Source organism: Lacerta agilis, chromosome 16, assembly GCF_009819535.1.
Source record: "Lacerta agilis isolate rLacAgi1 chromosome 16, rLacAgi1.pri, whole genome shotgun sequence".
NCBI lineage: Eukaryota > Metazoa > Chordata > Lepidosauria > Squamata > Lacertidae > Lacerta > Lacerta agilis.
The window spans coordinates 13,444,485-13,454,929 of record NC_046327.1 but is presented as its reverse complement, the minus strand read 5'-3'; the positions used below and the strand labels follow the sequence as shown (position 1 = coordinate 13,454,929).

General features: G+C 44.2%; 1 protein-coding gene across 1 annotated transcript; it reads right to left on the bottom strand.

Annotated features, from left to right (window-relative positions):
• Positions 1 to 918: 918 nt before the first annotated feature.
• On the bottom strand, positions 919 to 10,143 carry GNG10 (G protein subunit gamma 10). Its single transcript, XM_033172721.1, has 3 exons — positions 10,016 to 10,143; positions 3,650 to 3,781; positions 919 to 1,274 (listed from the first exon to the last, which is right to left on the bottom strand). The coding sequence occupies exons 1-2, from the start codon at positions 10,094 to 10,096 to the stop codon at positions 3,656 to 3,658; spliced, it is 207 nt and encodes a 68-aa protein (XP_033028612.1). The 5' UTR covers positions 10,097 to 10,143; the 3' UTR covers positions 919 to 1,274; positions 3,650 to 3,655.
• Positions 10,144 to 10,445: the final 302 nt, after the last annotated feature.

The following is a 10,445-nucleotide window of genomic DNA, read 5'->3' as shown; positions in this document are numbered from 1 at the left end:
GAGGGAGAAGCCAGCACCCTCTCCAATGTCAGAGCTGTTTCTTTGATGTTTGGAGGGTAAATCTTATCCAAGGACACCCTGCCTGGGCTATAGTTGAGAAATAAGTAATCTTATGTGCACTTTCCAAATTCCTTCAGTGGATATAAGATTCCTTTACATTGAAAACTCCCTCATCAAAAATATTTCTGTTTGTTACCCAAAGTGCTTCCTCTTTCCATACAACAGTGTCCCAAATAGTTAGGGAAAGAAATTTTTATTTCAGCTTCTAATATATTAATACAAACAATGGTGTGTAAACAGGATATTCTTTTTTTTAAAAGTAAACAGTCTGTGTGTGTGTGTGTGTAAAAGTGCTTGATAAACAAAAATCAAAGGCACCCCACCCCCAAAACACATTTGTACAGGTTCCAATAATGTTGCAAGCCTTGAAAAAGTGACCTATAGAAGTGTTTATGTAGTGTAGTGTAGTCTTCTTGTCTGTAATTACCTGCAGAGTTACATCTTAGACATTTCAAAGAAACGGTTTTCTGTAGAAGCACAATAAAAACTAAAGACACACTAAACCTAGTGTAGGGGATGCTTGGGAATTCTATCTGTGCAGCAGATGGAATCAGCTATTTCTATATTCTCAATGCTTTCAGGAATAGCAAAAGAGCAATGTTTTATAAATAATATTTCTTTCCATGCTGGATAGATGGGCATGGGGTTCACTCCTGCCAAAATTTAGAACTTTCAAGTCTCCAATTTCAAAAAGGAAGTTAAGAATGTTATTGAGCATGTCCCATTGAAATTAATGAGAAATGGAGCCTGATCCTATGCATATTTATCCAACAGGAAGTCCAAATGAGGTGAATACGCACAGTATTGCTGCATTAAAAGGATTTGCCTTTGGCTGGGTCATGCCTAGTGAACATTTTAATCAGAAAACACAAAGCAGCTACTAAGGAGGTACCTAGTGAGTGTCTCATTCAGGCACAACAACAGAGCAAGAAGTCATTTGGTAATTTTCTTTTCCAGAATGTAAACATCTCGGGGGAGTAAGTGTAGAAAAGAAGCTGATTCAATTACAAAAGGAAAGCCTCTTCCTTAAAAAAAAAATGCTTTTACACAAGTATTAGTAAAAGATCTAGTCAGTTACAAAGATAGTCAAGCAGTAATAAATATCTAAAGATACTGTTTTGGCCACACAGAAGTAAGGGCATAGACGTGTTTGTTGAAAAGAAGGCTGCCAGGATTTCCTCTCATGTCTGAAGATAACTTTTCAATAACCTTCCCTGCAACATAAGAGGGGAAAAAGCTTTATCAAAGGGTTGTCTTCCGCTTCACAAGTTAATCACAGCAGCAAGAATCCTATCACTACAACAGACAAAAGTTTGTGCCCGTGAAAGGACATGCAAAGCATCTGTCTGACCACAGAGACTCACACTGCACCACCCGTGATACCCCTGATCATTTTATTTAAACATAATTTGTATGCCATTTAATAATTTTTTAAAAACCCCTCTTAAGTGGTAAACAAGGAGAATCATGTATTAAAAACAAGCTAACATGACATTTTAAAACACAGATAAAATCAGCAATCTTAAAGCTGTTATACATGGTAAAGTCACATTCTAAAATTAGATGCATCAATGTTTTTGGCAGTTGCCAAAAAACAACAGCAAGGGTGCCTACCTAATATAAATGGGCAGAGAATTCAGCGGCTGCCACACTGAAGGGTTGATGCCTTGCAAGTGTGGAACGGACATTACCTGGCGCTTTTAAAAGTGCCAATTCTGTAGATCTAAGTGACTGAGTGGGCTGGGTTGCTCAGTGTCAGGATAGCCAACTCCAGTGGTTTACTCTCCTTGCATCCCACCCCAGCTATATGAGCAAAAGGGAATCAGCCAAAGTTGGGAGAAATTAACAGTGCACTCATGCACTCAAGGATGTCAGTGGGAAGAGTGTAAAAACCTGTTGCCTTCCCCTGCTGACAAGCCTCTGAAGATCAAGCTGAGTCCTGCCTGCATCATCCCACCTTGGACCGAAGTCCAAGGATGCATCCCTGCGATCCGCTTATTGCGTATTCACCCCAATTTGTTTGCAAGGAGATTATACAGTGTTGGCTACTTAATGAGCATTCCCCTATATAAAAAAGTCCAGTCTTTTTGTTAGGATATTGGTACAGACAGAGCTGCAAAAGCAGCAGCAGCGAGGCTGACATGACTTGTGTATTTCCCATGAGAAAGACAGTTGTTTTGTCTTTCTCTCAACCATGTGATATCTTTACTTTCACTTTCTGTTCTGGCTCGAGAGAGATGCTAGATGCATTATGCACAGCTCTGACTTACTGAGCTGGCAAGCAGAGACACACTCTGCATCTTATCTACAATAAAATAGTTTAGCCTTAATGGCTTGTGTATGTTGTTCTTCACGCTGGGGAACAATCGCATATCAATGTGCCACTGGACTCGAGTAGCCAGGAGTGCACCCAGGCTTCGTCCCTACCTGGGGGGGCAGTCTCACAACTTGCCCTAGCGGAACGTTTGCTAACACTTTTGGGGATGTAGGTTTGTTGCACAGCACCTCCAAACCAGCTTTAATTGTGCAATGTGAATTTGCTGCTATGTGACTGAATCCAACCTGAAAAGAGTTGCCATTTGGCAGTGCCCAAGGGTTCTTAAAACTTGCTGAAGTCTAAGATTCTGAACCAAGCTGGAAGTAAATTGTTCATCTCAAATGCCCCCTACCAGTAGATGCCCTTTTTCTTCTCTACAATTTTACTTGGTAAGAGTGACATACATCAAGCCCTAAACACTCTCAAGAAGAAGGTAAGATGGTAAACGCATTTCCAGACTGTACTGCTTTGGACCGCAGAGGAGAGCTCCTCTACAATGACACTGGAAAATGTTTCGTCAAAGGGATCCGCTGTATTTATTTTTTATTTTTACTTTACCTCCTTTTTAAGAGCTGGTCTTTGACCGTAATAAAGAATGAATGACACTGTTCAAAGCATATTTTTAAAAAACGCAAACTACCATGTTTGGGGGGGAAATGTTAGTTTCCTATATGTAGGGAATTGTTTTGTATGGAGGAGCAAGTCATTTTATGAGCTTCCGCCTGCTCTCTGAAATGGTACCTTTTAAAAAAACAGGTTTCCTTCCTCATCCGAGAATGGCACACTCGGTTGCACAACTCGGGAGTAAAACGCATACCCTAATGTAGATTCTAAGGATACGGTTTATGCCAAAAGAGTGTGTGGCTCCTGGGATTTTAATTTTTTTCTTCTTTGATCAGCAAGTGCTTCTGCCACATTACAAATGGTTTCTGTAACTCAAAAAGTATTTTGCAATGGTTTCTGTAACTTTAAAAGTATTTTGCAGCATGGGCATAGCTGGGGGGGCACAGCTGCCCCTCCCAGATCAAGTAAAACAATAGAAATATTTAACTAACTGACCAATCACATCGGTTCTGCCCCCCGAAAAGGCCTGCCCCCCCCAAATATCCTGGCTACGCCCATGTTTTGCAGTGCAGCAATTTGGGTGTGCCTGCTATTTTTGGGAAACAGAAGCCCCAAAACTTGTCTATTTAGTTTCATGTCCTCCAGGGTTCATTGGATCCTGCCCTATGCTCTTAAGAGAGATGCAAGTTTCTGAAAGGATCACCATACCTGTCTTCAGAGCAACGCACAGGACCTCGGCTCTCGAAATGGGTTGCTCCCCGCAGGAACGCCCACAAGCAAAGCATCTTTGCAAGCGTTCTGCATACAGTACTGCTGAAGCTCTGCAGCTGCCTGAGAGACCTGGACGGGAGAAAAACACAGGAGAACTTAACAGAGGGTTCTTCTTTTTTAGAAGTCGCCGTGACATTGTTTTGCTGCAAATGGAAGATGCAAAACCTGAATGTCATTCACGGAAACTGAAAGGCAACAGGTTTGAGGCGTTATTTCCTTGTACAGCGTGTAATAATTACCTGAGGATTTTATTGCTACAGAACATAATGACAGTTGTTTGCATAAGATGCTTAGGACTAGTTAAAAAAAATGAAGGCTAAGTAAGTTTGTCTGTTTATTCCTGGCAGGGCTTCTGCAGCTTGAACAGCTGCGAGACCATCCAATGCATGTGGAGCCCTGCTATTCATATAGTTTAGCACCCTGTTTCCAGCAGAGGCCAGCCAGGTGCCTCCAGGAAGCACAGAAAGAGGGTATGAAGGCAATAGCCCTCCCTGTTCTCCCCAAGACCCAGCAGTCAGAGGTATACAGAGATATTGAATTTAGCTTTTGTGCCTAATAGCCTCTGACAAAGAGTTGAGGTTTGCAATAAAAAATGCAACCACTCCATTTTATCCCGCTTCCCCTGTGTTTTTCATCTCCCCTACCAAACAGTCAGTCAACAGTCCGCGGCCACTGAGCATGCTCAGTCTTCACTGGTTTCTCTTACATGCCCCCCCCAACCTTATGTAAACATCAGGGTTTACCCAAGCCTGCTGATACCTTCCCTCTTGTGCACCAGTGGTGCTTCTTTTGGCTACAATAAGCAACAGCACCTGCAGCCTGAGTGCTGGGAATAGAAAGAATGACAGAAATACCCAACCAGAATCGGTCTAACAATGTCATTGGCTATAAAAGCTAAAGGAGAACTCTGGGAATTCTGTTTGGGACATACAAAGCCTGTTCATATTGGATCATATTGGGGTATAAATAAATTATTATTATTATTATTAGGGATGCTTCCAATGCCCATGTTATAAAAAGGCATTGCAATTTTATAAAGGTACCCCTGACCGTTAGGTCCAGTCACAGACGACTCTGGGGTTGCAGTGCTCATCTCGCTCTATAGGCTGAGGGAGCTGGCGTTTGTCCACAGACAGCTTCCGGGTCATGTGGCCAGCATGACAAAGCTGCTTCTGGCAAAGCAGCGCAGTGCATGGAAACGCCGTTTACCTTCCCGCCAGAGTGGTATCTATTTATCTACAGTACTTGCATTTTGACGTGCTTTCGAACTGCTACGTGGGCAGGAGCTGGGACCGAACAACAGAAGCTCACCCCGTCGTGGGGATTTGAACCGCCAACCTTCTGATCAGAAAGCTGTAGGCTCAGTGGTTTAGATCACAGCACCACCCCGTCCCCAATTTTATAGTCTTTGCTTATTTTTATGCATATTGTTGTATTTTAGGTTGGTTTTATTCTTGTTTTATTTCTGCTTTAATCATTGTTTTTGTAAGCTGCGTTGAGTTAAGCTTTTGAAAAAAATGACTACCATAATAAATGAAACAGCATTTTCTTTTTCACACATGTTCTGGTCCTCATCAGAGGAGCTCCAAGCAAGATAAGGAACACCACTAAGCCCTCCTTTAGTGCTGTAGTTTCCTGAGCACTGCTCCATTATGGGTAGGAGCTGTAGCTTTTTACGAGGACAAAAGACAAGCCTGAACTGTGTTAGCTTAGGAGCAGGTGGCAAAGTCCCTGGAGCACGCTGAAAATAAATTAATAACCCTCAAGCTCTGTCTGAATCTCTTAGCAGATGGCTGCATTTTAGCTGCAAAACGGTTAGCAGAAGGAGAGTGTGTGGTGTGCTCCACTGATTAGCAAATAATTTTACTGCTTTGTACCTGGCTGAACTTTGCGCAGGTATTGGAGGAAATTAAATTTTAATACAAGGCAGATGTAAAGCTTTGGAAATATGCGGTAGGGGAAAATCCTGCCACTCTGAACTCCCCTCCCTTCTATTCCAACACCTTGAATTGGTTTTATATGAAAATAGTTGAACAGGTGTTTTCATAAAAATAAACCAATAACACAAGAAATGAGCAGGTCTCATTGCATCCAACTTTTCTGCAGGGAGAGCTTGCTTTTATAGTCAAATGCCTGTGTGGACCCGCATCGCAATTCATGGGGATCTTCTGTGTTATTTACATCACAATCCATGTCCTTCTGTTTCCTCGTGAGCTACAGTGACATGGCGCATACCCCCCCAGTCAGAATTCTAAAAATATTACCCAATGGCGTATTAAATTCCATCGCCCAAATTCTTCCTGAAGTGAGAGTTAACCTGTAATAAAATCTCATTCCACAGAACAGCAAGACGAAGTACACTGTTAATTAAATGCTCTGTATTACAGTGGTACTTTGGTTTAAGAACAGCCCTGTTTACGAACTATTCAGTTTACGAACTCCACAAAACCAGAAGTAGTGTCCCGGTTTGCAAACTTTTCCTCGGTCTAAAAACGGAATCCGAATAGTGGAAGGGCACCGGTGGCGGGATGCCTCATTAGGGAAAGCGTGCCTCAGTTTAAGAACAGTTTCGGTTTAAGAACAAAATTCCGGAATGGATTAAGTTAGTAAACTGAGGTACCACTTTATTTCTTATTTCATCATTATCTACACAGCAGGCCTGGTGTACTTGGGATCCCTATGGGGAGCATGAGCACAGGCAGGTCTCTGCCCCGCGGAGCTCGCCATCTGAAGTTTGACAGTTGGGATGGAGAAACAGAAACAAGGGGACGGATGGCAGAGGCGAGATGAGATTGTGCATGCGAGTCAACCAATGAATATTTCATGTTAATGAACTATATATAAATGATTAATAATAATAAAAGACAACTACATCCTCCTCCTGACTACTACAACCTAGTTGTGCAGATACAGGCAGTTCCACTTTCCCAGCTGCCTATTCAAAAGCAAATGACCACCTTATTCTACATCATCCTGCCAGGCCAAATCGAAGCTGAGTTTGTGACATCTCAGCATCCCCGGGGCACGAAAACCTCTGAGTGGAAGGTGCATTTATTAATAAGTCGGTAAAGCACATACAGCTTACAGCAGCACTTACATGTCAACTTGTGCCTGCAGAAATAAGAGGCTGGGCCCAGCATTCATTGTGCACCATGAATAGCATGGCTGAGCAGCTGAATATACCACTGACAACAGTTCAAGCTAAACATAGGAAGCTGCCTGCTGCCTTATGCAAGCAACTCCTCACTCATGCGGGAGTTGAAAATCGCGTAAGTGGGGAGCACCCTCTAAGCACCCTCTCTGCTGCTCTTTCTCCAAAATGCTACTCTCCAAAAATCAAAAATGCTGTACCAAAAATACCTACAACTGGTATTGAAGCTCTGGGGCTGGCAGGAGGCTGGAGTAAGAGCAGGAAGGCAGCAGCTGCTGTGCTACCACGCACATCAGCTGTTAGGCGGGGAGGCTGAGCAGCCTAAACAAAGCCCTGGTGTGCCTCCAGTCTCTTCTCTGTCGATTGTGCACAAGTGTGTGTGTGTGTGGGATGCCTGTACCAAGTTAAACCATTGGTTCTTCTAGCTCACTATTGCCAGTGTCCTTCAACCTTGGGTCCCCAGACATTCGTTGGACCACAACTTCCATCATCCCCTGGTCAGGGATGATGGGATGTGTAGTCCAACAACATCTGGGGGACCCAAGGTTGAACCAAGATTGACTGGCCAGTGGCTCTCCAGGGTTTCAGACAAGGGGCATTCTTAGCACTTCCTCAGAATCTCTTTAGAGCTTGTTTATGTGTTAACAGAGCATTTAAAAGTGGTTTTGCCTTCCTGTTTTCCTCATGCCATGAGAAATTAAAATCAGAAATAAAAATGGAGGTATAAGCAGTAAAAAATAAGTGTCATGCATCAACTCCATTTGGATTGTCTCTTTTAAAGCTTCAAAACCCAAAATGTGTTCATATCCCCATTTTATCTATTTCTCTGAAAAAAGTATGGATTTTTGAAACTACCTGGAGCGGAGTACCCTCTTTTGAAGTACCGTGTGACTGAACGCCATGTAGTACAATTCTGTGAATTCACTGGGACTTACTCCCGAAAACACCCATAGGGCGAAAACTGCTATGCTGATTTACCTAGGAGTAAGTCCCATTGTATGCAGAGGCTGGTGAAGGCTGGTGTGTAAGGTTGAGCACTATAGGCAAAACTTAACAAAGATACAGCTGCTTTGGAGGTTTCTGGGATCTTCTGCTAAAAAGTAAACTTTGCAGAAGGCGGAAGTAAATAAAGCACCAGAATGCCATCAAATCCCTAATCAAATGGAGGATCGTTCCCACAAAGTCTCACCCTGATACAGAACTCAGAACTGACTCTCTACCTCCTGTGTTATTCAAGTAAATAATGTGTTTGAAAACCTAACAGCTTGCTCTTAGGCATGCCTACTTGGAAGTAAACCTCCCTGACCAAGCTCCCTTTGCATAGCAAAAGAACTCACATGTTGCTCTCTCTGAGACCTCGAAGAGCTGTTGCAAATTAACAGCAGGAAACATTGGGGCTAATGTTGTGTGACCCAGTAGTATCATCCATGTTCAACAGGACAAAAAAAACTAAGTAAGGGTACAACTCTGAACAGGACTGAAAACCTATCAGCTATGTGTTGGAGAACCCTGGTGAATTTAGTAAACATACGCAGCTTTAAAAAAGCCTTTCAGGATCTGGAACCTTTCAGATGTTTTTGATTAACAATTCCCATCAGTTCCAACTAGCATATCCAATGGTCAGGGATGATGGGACCTGGAGTCCAAAACATCTAAAAAGCACCACACTGGGAAGGCTGAAGTCTTCTCTTTTTAGATGCTGTTGAGAAAGAGAGAGTGCTTTTCAGAGTCCAACTAGATTTACAGAAAATGGTTAATATTACCAAGCAAACTGCAAGGCTAGGATTTTGCTGTTAGCTGTCATTATCCTCTCTTTGAATCAGTTTTGTGTCACTGATGTGCCCTCATCCAACTTGACACAGTCTATTCCTTTGTCCTGTTTTATTATCAGACCTTCATCCTAAAGTTAAAATTAAAATTTTGAAAAGTTTGCTTTCCGGTTTTTGTTCTTGTGATTCCACAGGAGAGCTGGTCTAATAAAAGCTCTCGGAGCCTGTTAAAGTATCCACTCAAGAGGGCATTTGCACAAAGGCCATTCCTGTTGACAAAACACTGTGAGCCTCTTCTGTGATCGCAAATTAGGGGGCGCCACATCTCATTCCTACTATCCACAGCGCGCCTCTTTGGGAACAAAGGCGTATTTCAAATAGCGGAGCCAGAGTGGCAGCCAAAAGAATTAGCAACCAGGCAAGAGCCTTCAGCTCAGCTGCTGCCAGAAATGAAAAGTAAAATTCTGAACCTCCTTAAACGCTACAGAATTTATGAAATGGTCGAGAATGGGCTTCAGTCGTGCATTCTCTCAAACATATGATCACAAAGGTTGCCGAAGATAAAAAAAAACCACTGTCTGTCAATTTCCAGCATTTCCCACAAAAATTCTGTGTCCTGAGCATTTCACAAAATATATGATTTAAATGCAACAGCCACAACAAATTAAATAGTTCAGTACAAAACTACAGTATGACACTGACAGCTGTTCGTTCAAAGCAATAAAACACTGATAAACAGTCAGATAATTAACAGTGCGCTAAAAACACATCAAAAGTTTCCATGTGCCTAACGCATACCAGCAAGTTAATTAGCAATATCCAGTACGAAATAAACACCAGCGTTAGATCCACGTTTAGCAATCTATCTGGCAATTCACAGTAGGAAAACTAACCAAGATACCTCGCCCATTTTTTTTTTTTTTTAAACTAGCAGCAAGAGAGGAAAATAAAAAACGCTACGAAAACAAAAACCCTTGGAAGCAAGCCGAGAGAGGCCTAACTATATCAGTTAAGGACGCCAAATAAAGCCCCATTCTTTGTCAGATGAGACCCCCCCCCCCGGTCTGGCTCTGAATGGGCTTCCTGCCGCTTCCAACGAGCCAGCGAACGGCCTCTCGCCGACCAGCTGCGAAAGTGCGCGTTTTGATGCAGGCCGAGAAGATGCCCCAGCCCCTCTGTGTAGTCGGAAAAGGACAAAAAGCTTCCCGATCCGCCGACGGCCTGACCTGCGATTCAGCTCCTCTCGAAGGAGCGGCGATGGGAGAGCAATGCCTCCTCCACCCCACCGTGAACCGCCCGCCACTATACAGAGGACAAAGGACGCCTCGGGGTCTGGAGAGCAAACGGAGCCGCGCGTCCGGCTCTCCAAGCCGCTCTGCTCACCCGGATCCTCTCCACGCCGGCCTCCAGTTTCAGCTGCTCCACCAGGCGCTGCATGGTGCTGAGGCTGGAGTTGGAAGACATGCTGGCGGCGGCGGCGGAGGAGGAGGAGGCGGCAAGGAGGACGCGAGCGCTCGGGGTCTGTGTCGCGCGCGGCGCCCGACTTCCCTTGCAGTGCCAGCGCCGGCCGAAGCTGCGCTCCCGACGCACCAACCGAGCGCCGAGGGGGAGGAGGAGGCAGGCGCCCAGGCAGGCTCCCCCCACGCACCCACCCACCCGGGGTTGCGCCTCCCGGGCCCGGATGGAAGGCGAGCGCAGCCGCTTGGCGCTTGGAGAGGAACGCCTTGGGTCCGCTAGCCAAAAGTTACAGACCCGCCAGGGCGCGAGTCTAAATTGCACGCGTAAAGCGGGTTGAAAATTGAGAGGGTTGCAA